Below are 21,475 nucleotides of genomic sequence, written 5' to 3'. Positions count from 1 at the left end.
AGATCCAGTATACCCTAGACTTAAACAGAAGCTATCAGCATATGTACTCAATTACTGAAAAAAAAACTTGAATTTCTTGAATATAGTACTACAGGCCACTGTAAAAAATCGTAAATGTTACACAAAATTCTAGGAGTAGTATAAGCTGAGTTTCTTGAATTTTGTTGTCAGTTATATACCATCAAAATGTTGTTTTTTGCGCTGTGTAGAACGGAGGTTTTTAAATGTTTCAACACTAAACTTCAAATAAGAATCACTTCAGATTTGTAAAGTAGTTTTCTGCTGTTGTACTGCACAGGAGCAGGTCATAAATGGAAGATCTGATTCACTGGAAGGTATTATCATTACATTCATATAATCCTGTCTGGCAGTTCTATGAACCCTAAGCTGTATAGTCTGCTTTTCTGGGATGTCTCATTCCAGGTTTTGAATCCACAGACCCCAACAATATTAAAATGCACATTATTTGTAAATGATACTTCAGAATCCTGCATTCATAATAATAAAAATCATACCCAGGATGAAATTATTGTCTTTTGTTATGAACTCAAAAGCATCATTGCCCTGGAGCTCCAAAATGCTGGAGGCTTTAGTACTATACAGTGCAATGTCAGTCAAAGGGGAAAGCCAAAAATCTATTGATGATGTGATGCAACATGTATGGCAGAATGTCTAAAAAAATTATCTGAGCCAAAAAATGGACTAGTACATGTCTTAACACTCTTACAAAGTTTCAGTAATAATTGCTGACCTTGCCTTTTTATGCCTTGTAGTATTTTCACCATAATTCCTGAGCCATAAAAAATGTTTGCAGTAGCAGCTAATTACAAATTTAATCATGTTATATTTTATGTGTTAAAAATGGGGAAACTGGAATATGCTTAATTTAACTACCAGACTTTTTGGGAGGAGAGCAAATGCCCCCCTTTATTTTTCAGAAATATGAAGGAGTCCACTGATTCCTGATGTGTGTCATGTTATGTCCTAAGCATTTCCAGATGTGTCTGGCATTGGTAACCATGAAAACATTTGCACGTTACATCAGAATTTTTTGACTGTTCTTAGTAAATGATCAGAGATTTGTTTTTTTCTTTCTTTCTTTTTTTAAATTGGCAGTGGACCCATTTTTTAAACAATGTAACATCTTTAGAAATGGAAAAGGACCAGCCATAGCAAAAAACCCTAAAGAAAGACTCTTGCCTGTGAGACACACATTGTCTCTGCATGGGCTGTCAAGTGCTAAGTGAAACACATTTACTCTCAAGAGATGTCAGATGTTGGTTGATATACATTTCCTAATGATCTTCACCGTCAATTACTTTTTTCCCAGTTTAATGTGTTTAACGTGGAGCAGAGGGTGACGGTTCAAACAGCACCACATTTCTTGATTCACAGCCACACACATAACTTCTCTAATGGACTTACATGACTGTTCCAGGTATTCTGTCATGCAATCAAGCTGTCTTTTGACTGTACATCCTCAAGTCCTCTTTCCTTGTTCATATCTGGTTTATCTAACTGTCTTCTATTTTCCCGCACATATCACTGAACCACCGTAACATGCTCTGCTTGAGATTCTCTGCAACTGGTGCCATGTTGACTTCCACTCTGATATCTGCACTTCTTTGTTTCATAGTGCAAATCCTACTGTCTCTGCCATCCAAAAGCCCTGATCACACTACTGATAGTGCATCTTATATTTCAGCTTTCTTAGCATTCTTCCATCACTCACCACACCTAACTCTGTGTAAAGCTGGCTGTAGCACCCTTGATTTTAGCTATGACCTACTCAATCAGGTTTCTGTTCGGTTTACAATCAAAAGTTCGGTGGCCACATCTGCGATGCTGCTTCTGCGACATCTGAACCGCGAAATACGAAAACCGCAAAAACCGAAGCACTGAATGACAAAACCTCGCCCCCTTTTTGACCCATGGTAGCACTCATTTCAGCGGTGGAGAGATCAGGAATGTCAAAGTTCAATATTCTTATGACATTTAGGGATATCGGCATAACAGAATTCGGCTACACGATTCGCATATACAGCCATTTGGAAATGTGCCTTCTCACAAATGAATGTATACCTTCTGTTCTTCTCAGTTACACATTCCAAACACCTGAAGCTGTTAACCTTTTCCAATATTTTCCCTTGTATCTTAACTTTCAGCTTATTCTGATTTCCTCCATTTGCTGCTCAGTTTCATTAGCTTTGCCTTCAGTTTTACATTCCAGACCCATATCCTCTGTTAATATTCATGTTTAGAGTCTGCTTGTAGTACCACGTTATCAATTTGTTTGACCTCTCTCCCCCCAGCCTCTTTGCTGATGTAGTCTGTTACCAATATGAACAGCAGAAAATGCAGAGCTAAAGCCAGATCCACACCCACTCCCACTGGGAACCCTTCTGGGAATCTGAACACTATTCGTACTTGTGTCAAAGGGCCATGGTAAAATAGCCTGTAATAATTCTAGCAGTCCTTCTGGGGCCTAAAACCACTGCAGTACTTCCAAAATCAACTTGCATGGGATCTTGCTGTGTGCTTTCTCCAAGTCTAGCCATGCACCATTTGGATGCATTTGCCATCCCTAGCGTCTGCTCCCCCTACCTATCTCACTGCAAACATTAGGTTAGTTGGGCTACATCCTGAATCTGAACTATTCATCTTCTGTCTTACTTATTACTTTTCTGTGTATCCATGTGTCTATTCCCCATTCCCACATTTCAATGCCATGTCGCAGGAGTTTGATATATCTGTACTGCCCACAGCTGTGAATATCTCTATTCTTCCAGTACTCCAGCACTAGAATGATTCTTCTCCAGCCATCTGGGATACCATCTCCTTCTGTCCATATCACAAAGAGTGCCTTCAAGAGTTATTTCTACCTAAAACCCCTAACATCTTGTTCATATCTGCAGTGACTTAATCTGAGAGAGATACCTCCCTAGACTTCATTTTCCCTGGGACACTTCATACTCCTTCAAGCATTTCCTCTTTCGTTGTAGGCTATACATATGGCAGTATTGCTTTTGTGGAGTTTTGTTCATTCAGAAACTTCTTGAAGTACTTCTTCCATCTATCCTTGACCTCTGGAATTGTGATCTGATTGTTGCTGGCATCTCTTATATACCTTTTTATCATTTCCTTACAACCAGAAGCTGGTAAAGTTTCTCTGACAATGTTTTTTTTGACACTGCAACTCCTCCCTTAACCTCTTTGTTAGCTTTCCTGTAGAAACATATATTTCTAAGTTAAGTAAAAAGTCAGCTGCTTATTAAATCTTCCTCTTGTCTCCATACTTCTATCTACAATACTTCAGTTTCATGTATTTTCCCTATACCATCCTTGACACCACGTTTTATTCTAGCTGCTAATCTATTTATTTCTCACCCAGCCTGTCAGTGTGAATAACAAGTCAAGATAGGTTATCTATATTGCTGATCAACATTTTTCTTTAATGTCCTATAAATCCCATTGGCAGACATGACTAAAGAGTATACAAAGCATATAACCCCAGAATGATTGTGATGTCTCCATTGCACTAATTTAGCCACCTTATTGTATGTCTGATGCATTATTAGTTATTTCATTATGTACACAAGAGGGTAGATTTCTGGTCTTCACCTGTACTGATAATCCCTGTCTCTCCAGCCAGTCAGCAAGAGAGGAAAGTGACTTTGGCTTCCTATTACTACTTGTTCTGTGTCATCTTACTAGCCTGTTAGCTGTGGCAGTGCAGTTCATACCATGTAAATATGTAGCCTTCTCATAGTTCCAAATCTTGAATCAATATAGTTGGCTAGTATGTGATACAAGAACTAAATCTTAACTTATACCATATGGCAAATATTAAATGCATTGCATACAGAACAGGATTTAATCACACACTGATATATCCACATACGTGCTATGGAATCTAGCATGGTAGCCTGAGCCACATCTAGGTACAGGTATAGAATACAAATCTCAAATAATATCAGCTCTATTTCTCCTTTGCGTAGCCAGAGCTTCAGAATTTACAGATTCATTAACCATAAGTGACCTCACAGCATTAAACAATGTTATTAGGTGAGGCTAATGTACTGCATACACCTGGAGAGAACTGCTGCCTCTAAGAGCATAAAGTAGTATCAAGAATCAAATGCTTTTTCCTCCCTCTAATGGTAACTTTATAAGGAAGCACCCCATCTTTAGCTGTATCCATCAGAATCCATGGTAACTTCATAAGGATACACCCCATCTTTAGCTGTATCCATCAGAATCCATGGTAACTTCATAAGGATACACCCCATCTTTAGCTGTATCCATCAGAATCCATGGTAACTTCATAAGGATGCACCCCATCTTTAGCTGTATCCATCAGAATCCATGGTAACTTCATAAGGATACACCCCATCTTTAGCTGCATCCATCAGAATCCATGATAACTTCATAAGGATACACCCCATCTTTAGCTGTATCCATCAGAATCCAAGGTAACTTCATAAGGATGCACCCCGTCTTTAACTGTATCCATCAGAATCCATGGTAAATTCATAAGGATGCACCTCATTTTTAGCTGTATCCATCAGAATCCATGGTAACTTCATAAAGATACACCCCATCTTTAGCTGTAGCCATCAGAATCCATGGTAACTTCATAAGAATACACCCCATCTTTAACTGTATCCATCAGAATCCATGGTAACTTCATAAGGATACACCCCATCTTTAGCTGTATCCATCAGAATCCATGATAACTTCATAAGGATACACCCCATCTTTAACTGTATCCATCAGAATCCATGGTAACTTCATAATGATACACCCCATCTTTAGCTGTATCCATCAGAATCCATGATAACTTCATAAGGATACATAAGGATACACCCCATCTTTAACTGTATCCATCAGAATCCATGGTAACTTCATAAGGATACACTCCATATTACACTGTACCCATCAGAATCCAAGTTATTCATGGGCTATTCTCTCACAGTTATAATTAATAGTAACATAATAAGGATGCCCATATTCCTGATCTGCATCAGTCAGAGTGCAGGTTATTCACTGTCTATGGTTATTTGGATGAAAATATATTAGTGTTGAAGTATTAAAGGGTGAATAAAATAGAACAGAAAAGAATAATGTCACCATAAAAGAAAAATAAATCATTTTCACGCACCACTGCTATACTGGGCATCAAGACAGATGAAGACCTGGGGAGGACCCTATAGTCATTATTTGAGTGTCAGACAGGGAATCATTAACTTAAGTAGTGCACTGTCTCCACAGAGGTACTAGAAACTCCAAGTTAGTAGCATCATATTGCACCTATTCCTGAAAGCCACAAACATTTTGTTATGACCTGCAGAAATGAAAGTATTATAATTTCACTAAACAAAATTAATTCAAATTTTGTGTGCCATATAGTTAATTTAAGATGAATACCAACAGCATATCTTTGTAATAAGACTAATAAATCCATCCTGCCTAGTGAACACAGGACAACCTTCAAAAACAGTAGTGACTCTTCTAGCACTGTCAGAATGCCAAACAGTCATGGCTACCACACTGTCTACTGATTAAACATAGTCTATATAATATTCGAAGAATGACAAATTATCTGCGAAAACAAATGTCTGCAAGAATAAGCTTTTATTCTGGCAAAAAATTAAGTACAGCCCTTAGCAATGGTCGTGGTATGCAAAATCATGTTTCCTTAAAAAATGTCCCACATTGTGCATTTCAGTAAAGAACAGGTGCAAGAAGGTTTTCAGTATTTTTGGATTTGTGTGGTAAGTCAAGGGTGCCATTAGTGAAAGTTAAACATGAATATCATGGTATATGCAAAATCATGTTTCGATAAAAATGTCCCACATTGTGCATTTGAGTAAAGAAAGGGTACAAGAAGGTTTTCAGTGTTTTTGGATTTGTGTGGTAAGTCAAGGGTGCCATTAGTGAAAGTGAAACACGAATTTCCATCAAAGGTTTTGACTTTTCTAGGCTTAGGTGTGGATGTGTCCTTCATCCTTTTTTGTTTGCCAGTGGACAATCTGGGTAAATTGCATGACAAAATCAGCATTATGTTAGGGAAGTGAAATCTCAGGGTCAAGCAGGTGATAATACTATTTGGACTGTTGCATTTTTCACGTAAACTGGTTGAGACAGCTAGACAAGTTAGTAGATCACTGGTGAATTTGATAAGGAGAGGCAACAAAAGCATCTCAGAAAGAGGGTGATGGCAGGTTTCCTACTGGCAGGCAGTTTCTGAGTGTTGTTTTGTCTTGCATGAGGTGTCACCTTCTGCTGAATTGTTTCTGTTGTGGGATATTGTGTCAGTCTTTCTGTATGAGGGTGCATTCAGGATTAGTGAACTTTTATGGACTCTGGCATGGTTGGATTAATGTATTACAGATTAGGCAATGTTGATTTAGCTTGGAAAGTCTAAAACAGTTAATGCAGTGAATGGCCAGAAAGTTGTGCTGAAGAGGAAACAGTAGGTTCTTTTATGTCTAGTGAGCAGAACTTGGGAGTGGAGGAAGGTGTTATTGATTAAACAAAATAGGTTCATTTTTCATTTTGAGGATGGAAGGTCTAATAAACTGTGTCATCCTGATATAGTTTTGGAAAAGGTATTGAGTTGTTAAGACATTGTTAGGGCTAAGTATTATTCTCACTTGTATCATATAGGTACGGCTTTGGATTTGGCTTGTGATGGTAAGTCCATCAATGTTATCAAAAGGAAAGGTAGTTAGTTATCTAACACTTGTAGAGCTAATATTAGAAAGTTAGTTGTACCATGGTTGTTGAGTTTATGATTGTGGCTTTTATTGGTCTGGTCTGGCAGTTAATGCAAGAGGGTTATGGTTGTGAGCTATAGTTCCTGTGGTGCAGGGTTTGATTTCTTCAGCCTCATTAACTGTGTGACATTGAGCAAGTCACTGAACCAAACACTGCTCCTGGGTCACCACTGAAAAGGGACTGTGTGTCCAGTGAGCTTACCTGGTTATCAAATGGGTATTATTATTATTGTTATTATTATTATTATTATTATTATTATTATTATTATTATTATTACTATTATTACTATTATTACTATTATTATTACTATTATTATTATTATTATTACTATTATTACTATTATTACTATTATTATTATTAGTATCACTGTTATTTATTTTGATTTGAATTGCAGGGATATGAAAGTCTTGATTCCTGTGCATTCCTACATATTCTGGGCTGCTAGTGGAGCTATGGTAAGACCTAGCGCAAATGTATTTGGTCTCAGTTTGGCTAAATGTGACATAATTTGGAAAAGAAATAAAAAGTTATGCTATGGTGTTAGTTTTTACCTATAGTGGGAGACTTACAGATTCCAGTTGGTAAAACTAAGGTGACTTTGACACATTTGAGGGAGAAGGCAATAATTCTGGTATTGTACCTAAGGACATATTGTTGTTATGAATAATTAATGATTTGTTAGTCATATAGCAGGGATTTGTCACCATTGTTTAGAGAGGAGCATGCAAGGCTGCAGCAATAGAAATGTCTAAGAGATTTATTAACCTCAGGGTTGCTAGGTCAGCGTCTTCATTTAGTCTTGTTAGTTTTAGAACATTGGGATTTTGTAGACAGATCAGTTTTACTATAGGCAGCATGGAGTAAAGTTAAGTAATGCTGGTTTGGATTTCTTTAATGTTAACATTTATTTGCTTAAGGATTTAGTTGCGTAATTTTCTAAAATGTATTTATTTATTTATTTATTTGACATTTGTTAACTGGGTTAGTCCATCTGAGCCAAAACCCTTTTTCAGTGGACACCTGAGAAAATCTCCAAAATGAAGAATTGTACAAAATTAAAAAAAATTAGATTAAACAGGCAACTATAACAAATAAAACAAATGTGGTACAGAAGTGATAAGTACAAAAGTTTACAAAACAAGTTATATATAAGAAGAGAAAAGGAAAAAGGAAAAAAAAAATCCTACAAAAAAAATTATACAGGTGGAATGCTAAGAGTACAGAATAACAATTTTGTATACAGATTGCAGAAAAGTATATATATTACAAAGGTTATTAGATAGTATGACATTTTACAAGAATAGAAGTAGTAGAAAGTGGGAAGACAAGTTAAAGGGGGGTAAAGAAGAATATTTGGTGAGAAGAGAGGTTGCAAGGAAGCCTTGAAACAAATAACAAAGGGAAAATTAAAGAGAAAGGTAGAGGAGCAGGTAAGAAGAATAAAAGGAGTATCAAGGTAGAAAATTGGAGGGGTGAGAAGTAGAGTAGCAGAAAGATATTTTAAAAGGTCAGGAAGTTAGAATAGTTAAAGGATGTGAAGGAAGGTAGGAGACAGAGAGGAAAAAAAGGGTATGGTAAAAGAAAAAGGTATGGGTAAGTAGGACTGGCAGTTGGGTGCAGTATAGGGAAAATTGGGAAACAGGCGGCTAAGTGGCAGCTTGGTGAGCATTTTAAGGTTGAGAGTGATTTTTCTTGCCTTTTCTCTGGCAACAGCAGGTACTTGAGTGTTATGAGTAAACACAGCAGGATGCTACTCTTGGCAGTGTACTGCTATAATAGGAAAAAAAGAATAAGCAGTCCCTTACCCTGCTCCGGATGGTGATCAAGTTTGTTTTTATCCTCCATTGCTCTATAAATACTGATTTGAATTTGTCATTGTCTTCCAAATAGTTGATATAGTGATGGTAGACTCTGGTAAACAAATAAAGTAATCACTTAGCAATTTTGGTGTGTTCACAGTTTAAGGTATTCATGGACAAAAGCAAATGCTTGACTTTCTTTGTGAAAAAATGTATTCACCTTTTTCTACAATTAATAGTAACACTGGAAGTGATAATAGGTTGAAAGGAGTCTACTGGGTACAAATCTCCACCAAAAGAGAGGCTTAATCCACATATTAAATTATTTGGGGGCAAATGTCAATTTGTAGCTTTCTGAATGTTATTTTGTGTATTCACTGAAAAATGTTCACAGCTTGTTGCATGTTAAGGCTGGATGTGTAAAGTTATTGTCTTTTTCATTCCTATATGTTATTGGTGCAATACTTTGTTCCATGGCTGAGTTGCAAATGATTTGATCCACTGGATGCAGAGTAGAAGTGCTGCATTTGGGTCTTTAATTCAACAATGCATCTTCCAGTTTTGGGCAGTATGACTTTTTTCTAACTAATGCAACTCAGTTTGGAAATGTTAATAAGTAGTTACACTTTTTGAGAAGCTGACCATCGATGCATGCATTTTGATTTCAATGTAGCATATTGTAATGCTTTTTTAAGAATAAATGACATAGGATGTCCCGTAATGAGAGGAACAACTAAAACATAAAACCCCTAGAAGTGTCAATTTATCTCTACAGAAAAGGTTCATATTTAAAATGTATTGTTTGGAACATAAAATGCTGGTAAGTTTAGAATGCCAACAGACTAAAGCCTAGTATTTGTAAAAAGTATAGTAATCAAGTACCATGGTCAGTTTCTGGTACAACGTTTTCATGACTCTATGGGATAGATATAACACCAAAGCAAAATGTGCCACTTTTTAGTCCAGGAAACAGTGAATGCCCACACAAGTCAAATCACATTAAAACTGATAGCGATATAAACAACACATCAGGTATCAGAGAAATGCTACCTTTAAAAATGACACCCTTCATCTCAATTCCAAAACAGTACATACTGCACTGTGGTAATCTGTCAGTTTTAAGCAATAAAACATCATAAAATAAACATATTATAGAAGCTCTCCAAGCTGTGATGCTCACAAATAGTGAATATATGCTTATGGTAATCCAAAGCAGCAAGATGTAACTACAGTCCCTATGAAGTTTAAACCCTGCAAATGCAAAGGAAGACCATCTTCTGTAACTATACTGCTGTCAAACAAGAAGGAAAGCATTTGGGAGAAATATAGAAACTCAATAATGTTCAACTGCCAGTAAAATTTTCTGTATTACTCTTAAATATATAAAGATCTAGGAAAAACTCATGAGTTACCAGAAGGGAGTTGCTGCTTCAGGAATGCATGGATCATGCAATCCCAAATAAAACCAAGACCCAATCCTCCAAAGGCAGACGTCCTGTCTGGTGGACCCCAGCCATAAACAAACTATGCAATAGAAGGAGGAAGCTACTACATGATAGAGCAAAATCCCAAAAAGGGAAGGCATCTCTGATCAGTATTAGCAAAAAACTACGGGTACTCATAAAATCGTCTAAGGCCAGTTTCGAGAGAAAAATTGCACAGGACACTAAGGATAATCACAATGCTTTCTTTAGTTATATTAGGAACCTGGGTGGGAATTCCCAGATATGCTCAGAATTAGTCCAAAATGACAAAAAATACACCGAACCCACAGACATTGCCAACATCCTAGCTGACAGGTTCAGCGCAAACCCCCCCCCCCATCCCCACCAAAAGGGCAAATATCTGTCCCCGCAGAGTTCTGCCCCCCTGACATCTCAGATGCTCAGGTAAGAGCCCCCCTCTCCATAGCAAAAAACACAGGATCAATGGGACCAGACAGTGTCCCAGGCTGCATCCTACATGAACTCCAAGAAGAGCTAAACCCAAACATACAACTACTGTTCAGTCTCAGCCTTACTACAGGATATGTACCCAAAGAGTGGCGTACAGCAACAGTGGTCCATCTCCACAAAGGTGGTGCCTCAACGGATCCTGGAAACTATCGCCCCATAAGCCTGACTAGCTTGGTCTGCAAAGCTATGGAAAGGATCATCATGGACCTCATAAATAAAGATATTGAGGACCTACAGACACTGGATCCTACCCAGTTTGGCTTTGTTAAGGGCAGATCCTGCCTCTTAAACCTGGTCGATTTCTTTGAAACAGTCACCAAGGCCATTGACGAGGGAAGGTGGTCCACACAGCCTACTTGGACCTCGCAAAAGCCTTCGATACAATACCCCACTCGGGCATTATAGATAAGCTCACCAGCTTAAATAAAACCCCTATGTCACTAGATGGGTTGCAAACTGGCTCAAGGACAGAACCCACATGGTTAGAATTGCTGGAGCCATGTCAGACTCCAAACCAGTTACAAGTGGCGTCCCACAAGGCTCAGTCCTGGGACCTCTCTTGTTCGGTATATATTTCTCGGAGGTACAGGCCAACACGGAAGGACTGTGGCTGACCAAGTTCGCAGATGACTGCAAACTGGGTGCCATAATCGACTCTCCAGCCGACACAAGCATCCTCCAAAAGGGCCTCATAGAAACAGACAACTGGTGCCAGAGCCATGGCCTCAAGCTAAATGCCAAAAAGTGTATAGTCATCCCCTTTGGCAAAAACAAATTGCCCACAAATTACCACATAAGTGGTAATCCATTAAGTACAGAAGAAGTAATTAGGGACCTGGGGACCCAAGTTGATAGCAATCTCTCATTTCACAACCACGTGGCCAAAGTGGTTAGAAAAACATTTTATATAGCCCACCTAATCATGAAGGGATTCACATCTAGATCAGGGGAGGTCATCGTGCCTCTTTACTCATCCCTCATCAGGCCCATAATTGAGTACAATGCCCCTTTTGGGATGTACCTTACCAGACACCTGCAGCAACTGGAAAGACCCCAAAAGTACATCACCAAGAGGATCAAAGGGCTCAAACAGATGCCATATGCTGCCCGGTTAAAGAAACTCCAGCTCTACTCAGTGGCATACCGCCTGCTCAGAGGCGATCTGTGCCTGACATATAAAGCCATGTCCAACCCGGAATTAACGGACGTGCTGCACCTCAGAAAATCCAAATCCCATCGAGCTACATGCTCAAGAGACTTGAACCTCAGCACTGAAATAAATAGGACAGGCTGGAGGGACAGCTTCATAACCCAGAGGCTCCCTTCACTCTGGAATAAAATCCCAGTCCAGGTTAGGCAGAGTCCCTCATTGACTCTCTTCAAGAGGAATCTTGAGGAGTGGATGGGAGATCATAGGTTTACCCCGGGTATCACTTCTGTATCACTGTTAGACAGAGGCACAGTATACTAACCTCGAAAAAGGGCATAGCAAAATTAATTTAAAATGGGTGACGAAAGCCAAACACACTCTGGTTAGGCTTATAAATGCCTTAGGGCAGATAGCCTAGTATGAACCTATGATCTGTTTATTTCATAAAACTACATTTATCAAACTTCGGACCTCAAATTAAAGTCTGCCTTATAAATAAAGTCAATGGCAATGCCTCATCTCAGGCCAAGTCATGTAATTTTACTTATATACTCCACCATCTAATATTAAATGTTATCAAATATATTTTGAAAACTTTCAGGTAAAACACCAGGTATACAACAGAACACAAGGAATAGTATTAAACATTTTTCTTTCAGATTAAAGGATGGTGGCAAATGCTGGTCAGTATTGTCAAATAGTGATCAACAGTGAAGCCATTCAGCTTCTATACCCATGCTGACTTTATCAAAAGTAGTGAGAAAAAAAAATCTAGGAATATATTGGCTATACACACAAAAAGAGACAAGCTGGACCAAGCTGCTGGAAATGCCTTGGTACTAATAATGTAAACAAAATGGTTAGGAGTTTCCTAATGAATAATGCAGATTTTAAATATGCTGTTCTAACTTTGTGACTATGTTTTCCCATTTCCAAGCAGCAAAAACAGTCACAGACAAGAGGACGTGAATCCAGGCAGTTTTATTTTATAAAATCCACAGTTTTATACAATAAAACTGCCTGGATCCACGTCCTCTTGTCTGTGACTGTTTTTGCTGCTTGGATTTGTTGATTTTACATTTTCTCCATTTGGAAAGTGGATGTTTTCTCACTTGCTGCATTCTAAAAAAAATCATTATTCCACCATTCACACCATTAACAACATTCAAAGTAAAGGAGTTTATGGGTGGTAGCTTTGAAAAAGTGTTATCATTCTAAGTCATAGTTGGCCAAATTGTATTGCCAGTTGTAAGGAGTTTTTCTAGTGTTGAGCTGAACAAAGTCTGTTTGAATACTATGCAAGCTACACAACTGTAAAAAAAAACTTAAAAGTATGAATGACTGTGTAGCCTGTATTTAGATGCCATGTATATCTTATTTCTACAACTCCTTTGCCATTTGCATTCTATTAACTACCAGGGTCTGTGACTGCCACTTGTATTCATTATGCAATATCTATTTGGCATTTTTTTTTCAGGGAAGCAAGTAATAGTATCATTCTCAAATCTTTAACAAGTGTTCATTATCTGATGATGAAGCAAATGCTAGGGTCCTATCAGATTTATGATAAAGATATATTGTGGAGTTCTTTATGTATTAGAACTTTTGCTGTTTAAAATAGATTTTAGTAACCTTCCTTGTTGTAAAATTACAAGATTGCTCTTATACTGAATCTCATTACCCAGTCTGCCACCAGTAAGACCCACCATCTAACATTCTCAGTGCAATGCGTGTGATTTGAAAAAATGTTCTATTCACAAAAGGGGCCAAGCTGTTACAACTATGACCTGAGAATATGTTATTCACTGACTTAAAAAAGCATTTATGAAAAATTCCTGATTACATTATGTATATTTCTGAAACCCAGATCAGGACTGCAGTCTCCACTCTGGCTTAAACAATATGTGTAACACAAATTCAACTAACAATTTCATACAACAGTTGTTTAATAGTGAAGTCAGTTGTGCTTGAAAATGTACCTAGCTTTCACCAAGCATATTTGCTCAGTGATATATAACATGACCATTTCAAACTGCTTGCACAGCACGTTGATGATTCCTAAGTTGTATCAAAACAAGTAATGTAAATGCTATGTACACTTGCATAACCTAGGCAGGAGCTGTGATGCAGCAAGGGCACTGCACAAAAGTCAGTGGCAGCTACCATTACCTGATGGCATCTGTTTTACACCACATAGAGAGATAAAGGCATCCTGTTTAATGTGACCACTACTATATGGAGAGGTTGCACTCTTGTTGTGATGGCTAGTACATATGACGATATGACGTGCCTTATGATGTACAGCTCCCTATGCATGTTGTTTACCTTACTAAAGATTTAGTCTGAAACTACTTCCTGCATAACATGGATGCAGCTGCACACTGTTAAATGGTTGTACTCCTAGCATGACTGAGGCCAGCACATTCAGAATATGGCATATCTCTGGAAAAATCTGTATGTTTTGTGAGATAAAAGTGATCACATTTTTACCTGTGATAGATAGATTCCCTCTTGTGTCTCCTGAAGTATATTCATGAATGACATATTATCATCACTGAATTTTCAGACAGTGTGTTCTGTTCAGACTATAAAAATGCATATTTATTTTACATACTATTTAAGAATACTATTTTGCAGTTTAACTTACAATGTATCAAGAGAAAAGCTATTTAATTAGGGCTATTTTATAGTCTATAAAAACTTGTATACTCTATTTAAAACATTTATGGAATATGAACAGAAGCTGCATTCTAAAAATGTATTGCAGTTTTTGCTTTTAATGAAGTTTATCATCTTACACAAAACATTTAAAAGTGACATTATCATGGTAACCCTCTCTGCAGATATATGACTGCTACTTATTAATTAGCCTGTACACAAGCTGAATGATTTTTCCATTGAATCTAGTTATCTTGGCTATGCTCGCTTCACTGTTAATGCTCACTTAAGTAAACAGGAAACCTACCCTTCTGGACTGACAGTGATGCATTTACTTATTAAGTTGAAAACATACGGACAGCAAAAAGAAGACTGTGTATGAAGGGGAAACTTATGTCTTATTTGAGAAGAAGCTGTAAAGTTTCAGTCTATGAACTAGACAAAAAAGTTTAAGGGACTTTAGGAGCACGACCAATACCTTTCATAGGTCTAATTACTACAGTGAATCTTGCAAATGCAATATTGCTAGATAGTCTTTAAGTGCCTAGTTTTTTTTTTATCTTGACTGACTAGAACAATGGCAGTAGAACATTCAGTAAGGAGCTGTCCATTCAGCACCACGTAATATGATGAGTAACAAAAATCAAACATAAAATGAGATATGAACGCTTTTCAAATAAGTGTGCTCATTTGACAAATAAGATGAAGCCTGTTATATAATTAGCTGGTCATTCTACAAAACATGTGACTTTTCATATGTCATAGCTGGCCACTGATTGCTGGAATACTAGGAAAGAAAGGAGGAGTGTGCTAATGATACAGAATCTCGTCAGTAGGATTAGTATAACTAGCTTACTGATCCAACACCGGCACAATATATATTCTCATTCAAATTGTTTTAATGCAGCTTGACTAGAAATGAAGCTAGGAGAGTTCAGATGTGTGATGAAACAAGGAGCATGGCTTAAAACAGAAGGAAACATATAGCATGCTTAGTCATACTGTTGACAGCATTAATTCACGACTACACACTCACACACACACACACACACACATATATATATATATATATATATACACACACACACACACACACGTGTATACATATGTGTATCATATACTGCGATTTTCCATGAATGACATATCTATTTTTGCATGTTTTTCCACTTATCCAAAACAAATGAATACAATATTCAGGATGATATTGCTTCAATCTTCAAGTACAATTAATTCTAAGAAGTGACTGGCACAGTTATAGTGAAATGTACATATCAGATAATATATTTCACTGGACACTAGACTTAACTAAGTGCCATTTTCTTTAACTGGTTGTGCAAGATATCTATCAGACTATAGAAACCGTGTATCTGTTCAGTCAGAAGAGTGCAACTAGGAAGGTGCTCCAGCTATTAAATTCCAAAATATCTTACTTATTGTACAGCTACAACTTTATCTTCTAGTCTATAAAAGGTAAAGGGAAAACAAATACTCAGTGCTAATTCTTTCAATGAGTATATGCGTGTTTTTCTAGTCCAAATCAGCATGTGCTATGGTAAATATTAGTAAAAGAACAGAAACAATCATCTAATAGTATCGGTTGATGCCTTAACATATGACTTATTTAGATTTTGCTGAAGGCACTTTCAAGTGACCCATACTTTTAACATAATATTAATAAAGAATGTGTATTGTGTTGGTTTTATGAGGCACTTGTGTATAGTTCATCCCATTCATTATCTCTCTTAAATTGTATGCTCAAACAGGGACTGTGTCATAAATGTCCCCAGGCTTCTTCGCACTAACAATTATGATTTCAAGTGGAGAGAAAGGCAATAAAAGAACAACCAATTTGAGTAACAGAACTGCTCTATACACTTTGCTTTGTCAAATAAGGTTGTTGTGGTGATGGAGAATTATTATATAAAGGAGCTCAGTCTATGCATCTAAAAAGTTAACCACAGAATACACAGTGCTGAGTGAGAAGTGATGGAGCAACAGAAAAGATACTCAGCCCCATCTTTTGCAATGCCTTGGATCCAAACCAGACAAAAAGAAATAAACAGCATAAGACAAAGGTTGCAGCTTCCATTTCTTTATGTTGCTTATATATTAGACGGTGCTGAAAGTGCTATCATTAGGACAACTAGTGACTACTTATGTGTTCGTAAATCCACATCTAGAGAAAACTAGAAAATAGCGAATAAAATGAGACATATGATTACTCAAGTTTTATGCATATCACTGTGAGAACTGTGACTATGTACCACCCTAAAACCAATACAAGCAGAGTCTGCTTTTTCTTTCATCTTAGTTACTGTTCAGATCAGATACTGAATTACGATTTAGGAGTATATTACAAGTTATACTGCAAATGTACTAATGCTCAGTTTTAAGTTATTAAGTTAATGGATGCATATTTAAACTCACTGAATATTTTTCAATAGCTGTGTGAAATAACCACAAAAATTAAACACTACAAACAAGTCATTTTTTTTAAAATATCACAGCAAGATGGATCCACACCTACCATCATGCCTGCAGTATTTCACTATTTGACTGTGGTATACTACACACACACACACACACACACACACACACACACACACACACACACACACACACACAAACCCTACATCAAACATACATATATATGTATTGAATAGGAACATTTAATCATAATAAAGCCACAGAAAGAATTCAATAAACATATGTAGGTGATAGATTCTGTTTTGTGCTTAAAATGTTTAAGTGTGACAAAATACAGAATTTTATTATGTAACTATAACACAGTCTTATATTTAATATGTATGGTGGAGCACTGAATGTAATGTTATCATCATAAGTGATAAAAAGAATACACATGCCAAACATTTTAGAAGCTGTTTTATACATTATTCAGATGTAGAGTGTTTTTAAAATATTAGTGCAGTGGTCTATGAGATTGAAGAAGCTACAAAAGCTATACCACTGATGTTTTTTCAACAATTTTGCAAAAGTTGACCTGGTATTGAGGTTTTCAGCTAGCCTGTAGATGCAGGAAGAGGAAATAATGACCCCCCCCCTGCACAAACAATTGACTCAAGCTGAATAACTCACATAATAATGGGCACCAATTTACATACTATAAAAGTAAATGTACAATGAAAACCATAATATAGTACACATATTTAATACATTGCATGTTAACAATGTCATATTTTGTAATTTGATGTTGCTGTCTGACCTACTGCCTGCCCAGGTGTGAGACTACCTTTCAAGCAAGTTACTGCTTAATGAAATGTTTCTAATAAAATGGCATATGAATTGTAACATGAGTCTGGTGTTTCACTGAAGGTGCTCCTTAAAGAAAAACAGCTACATAGTGTGTGTTGGGGGGGGGGGGGGCAGAGCTAAAGATGTGTGGTTTTAAGATACAGAAGAGATTGCAGTCATTTTTGAAATCACTAGAGCATCTGATGTTAAGTTGTGGGACACAGCAAACAAATGCACTGAACCTTTGATAATACAACTGGGTAGCTATACTTGTAAATTACTTTCTAATTTTCAGGAAAGTGAAATAAGACTGAAAGAAAAATGTAAAACTGAAGCGTGTGCGTGTGGTGTACGTACGTGTATGTGTTGTACTCATTTTCCCTTTAGCTAAGACCATGACTAAGAAGACTGTAACCTATTAACTACACCAATTGCCGGGGTATCTGCAAAAGGCCCCATCATAACCGGGACTTGCAACAAGAACTGCCCCAGAATCTATACACTTAGAGATTAGCATCTCTTCAGATCTTAAACCAGCTCTTTCTTCGACAGAATGATTTTATTATATTTCTAAGGACAGGGAACAATACTGATGTTAGTAATGACACGGTTCCTATTTTAGAAGATCGAGGCGCACCTCAACAAGCCTGCTACCATTGCTCCAGGTGTTACACAGAAACAATTAAATATGAATGCCTACTAAACAGGTTTTTGCTTTGTAGAATACTTTTAAAATCATGCAGGCTGTTGGTGAGCGTTCCGACTGACAGCACCTCAGAGCATTAATATAAAGTTGAAGCAGGCTGCTCCCTAATGTTTGCATACTGGAAACACTGTAATGAACAGCGTCGTGGGATCCGTGTTTGGTTATAAGGGGCCAGCACGGTTGCCTTAAAGCTTCTGAAGAGCTAGCACACAGGAGTTCTACATTCATTAATTGCATACATTTTTGTTTAGCCTGTTGCTTAATGAAAGACGCACACAATATTTCGGGAGGGTTCCAGGGCGTTCTGGTGACAAACGCCCCGAGCTGCAATGGGTGAAAAATGACTGCACCCATACAAACAGATTTCTGGCAAACTAACACCTTCCTAATGCATTAGCTTTGCATTTCTATCAGCATGGAGTTTGGGCTTTAAAACGTCTTCAGAGCATTGCTATAACTTTATATTTATAGAGATTTACAGTAAATGATAATGCATTATTGAAAGAGGATCGAGAGTAGTATGCAACTATGTCCTTTATCCTTACAAAATCGTATCTCTAAACAGCTTAAACGGCTGGCCAGGGTTGCTGTAGTAAAGTAGTGTGACTTAAATTAAGACTACTTTTTAATTGAACACTTAAATAATACTGGTAATTTCTAAGAAGTCCTCTTCTAACATTTATATATGCAACCACTGGCACACCTCGATTCAAAGCCATTAAAGAAGCAACAACTAACTGAAAAGATCAATAAGTGCCCCAAAGTCTTAATACAAACGACTACTTGAAAGAAACAGATTTTTAAGTCTCTAATGTCTCCCAAGGCAACACTTTATGACATGCAGGCAGAGCAGTTTCCTTATCAAAATATTTGCATGTAACGTTTATGACATAACGTAGAGTTGAACCATCACAACTTGATAATTCCACATGGCACCGACAAGTAGCTGAATTGTTCAAGTCCTCTTAAACACCCCCACCCCATACACAGAACTTCCTACCCCACAATAATCCCAGCTGTGGTGGTTGTAGAATAACTTACCTATGGTGGTAATAACAGTAATAGCAAAATAAAAAGAGCCAGCAAATTTCCATTGCACCCCAGCTCGGTGTGGTTCTGATTGCATGATGATCACCTCCAGCTGCTGGTAGTCCTCCTGAGTGATGTTGTACTTGCCTTTGAGGCGCATTTCCTCGGCAGTCAGCTTTTCACCTTCCCGCATCTCAAAGTCGGACTCCAGAGCATCAAAGACAGCGGCCCCAACAAGCAGGTAGGTGAACGTGCAGATGATCAGGGACAAGGTCCGCACGTTCTGCCGCTTCATGGCCACCAGGAACCGGCGAGTGAAGGGCTCATGTCCCCCCGTCCTCCGCAAAAAGGCGCAGCAGCAGCCAGGAATGTGCAGACAACAATGGGAGCCCACCTGCTGCAGAGTAGGGTGATGGTGGTGTGGATGGATACAGTTAGAATCCTTGTTGTCTAGCCCCTGTTCTTGATCCTGAGACGAGGAAAGGCAGAGAAGGCTACTAGATCGCCTAGACCATGTGCCCTGCAGCCGGGACACTCTGCGCAAGACCTGCCCAAACCAAGCCGTCCCAGTGCGCAGTGCCATCAACAGTCTTCACGAACAAACGCCTCCGTTTTTTCCCCTGTCTTACCCAGTTCAAGTTGATTATATCACTGCTCTGCTTCGTCACATTTTATTCTCGGGTATCCATAGTTCCAAACCATGCACAAGTTCAAAGCACGACCTCCCCAAAAAGCTCAGTTGAGTATTGAAGTAAGAATAGAGTGCAAAGTGATAACATCTCTGGGTTTCATTGCACTGACATGATCCGTCCTGAACTCGAGATCTTGTCAACAATGCACTTGCTGTGTTATAAATGCTACCCTACGAGTACTAGCTGATCGTGACATCGAGTCCTACACTTTCAGCCATAATACTGCATCAAGGATGGTTCCGTGTTACAGGCGCTTGCGGAATTTGCCAGAAACAGTACGAGCTCTGTATGCCATAACTATATGTCTGAATTTCCTTTAGCATGGTCTTAAGAGTGCATTTCCTGTTAGAAGAGAGGAAACGATGGTATGATAACCCCGGGACTGTACAACATGCTTCTTGTCTGTCACCACACCAGTAGGTACCACCGAGACACTGGACTTGACTGGTTCAACATAGGAATACAATGGATCAGAAATAAGGATACGAGGCATCCAAGCACATGTGTTTCCTATGTCAACTCATTCTCTACGACTAGCTTCATTAAAACAGTAGGAAAACTCGAATGGCTGAATTTGTCACTTCGCTTGATGTTTTGTAGAGACGCTGTTGCAGATTTTTTTTTTTTTTTTTTTTGCATAGAAGAAGATTCAGACATTCATGGTTGTTTCTAGCAATAGCCACAATGAAAACCAACTGTGATTAAAATATTGAAAACAGGTCACTAGTGTATCAGGGCTGGCTCAGTTTTGCCACCTGTGTTTCCCAAAGAGGTAGGCGTAAGCTTCTCTGGGTGTGTCATCTCCATTTACAGTACTTTTCTTTTTCCTGGATGGGAAAGCCTAGTCGGTCCTTCACCCATCTCCCCCTGGGCTCCCCCTCAGTGTCTCTGCCTCTCCCTCTAGCCCTCTCGTTGGCCACTCCCACTTTTAATCATATTCTAATTCCCAGGGGGTTCGCAGGTAGCTGTACCACGTGTCACGGTTTATTCTGCAGGAAAAGGCGAATCTGCACGCTGATAATATTCAGAGATCACGGTTTGTGGGGAGGGCTGTAAGGCAGAAAACAAAGCACAGCAGCAGGGTTAAATGCAGATGCTGTAATGTTTATTTAATTAAAAAAAAGACTCACTAAGCTTAATAAAACCAAGGATGCAAAGACATGCACAAATTGCAAGCAGATAATATGACTGTAGCAGGTTTCAGCTAGTATAAATATTGGGACAATATGTGCAACTGTATTTATCAAATAAACTTATTGATTATTCTTGTTAAATGTTTCATCAGTAAAGCTGCTTTAGAAATCTGGTCTGTGAGTCACAGAGGATCGAAACTTCTGAAGCAATGTATTGCCAGCGCATCCGTAAAGTAATATTTTGCAAATTAATTAATTCGTTCAGCATTTTGCGAACAAAATCTGCTGCATGATATCTTTAGACAAGGAGAACGGAATGAT

At 38.1% G+C, this 21,475-nt stretch overlaps 1 protein-coding gene across 1 annotated transcript in view; it reads right to left on the bottom strand.

The window, feature by feature from the left end:
* Positions 1-21,024, bottom strand: part of KCNK9 (potassium two pore domain channel subfamily K member 9) — a 1,023,577-nt gene extending 1,002,553 nt beyond the window's left edge. Inside the window, exon 1 of the mRNA XM_044067280.1 lies at positions 19,342-21,024. Coding sequence (XP_043923215.1) covers positions 19,342-19,912 — 571 coding nt within the window. The 5' untranslated portion in view covers positions 19,913-21,024. The remainder of the gene's footprint in view (positions 1-19,341) is intronic.
* Positions 21,025-21,475: the final 451 nt, after the last annotated feature.

The sequence above is a fragment of the Protopterus annectens genome, chromosome 3.part1 (assembly GCF_019279795.1).
Source record: "Protopterus annectens isolate FY-2018-M chromosome 3.part1, PAN1.0, whole genome shotgun sequence".
Classification (NCBI taxonomy): domain Eukaryota; kingdom Metazoa; phylum Chordata; order Ceratodontiformes; family Protopteridae; genus Protopterus; species Protopterus annectens.
This window is presented reverse-complemented; position numbering and strand designations above follow the sequence as displayed.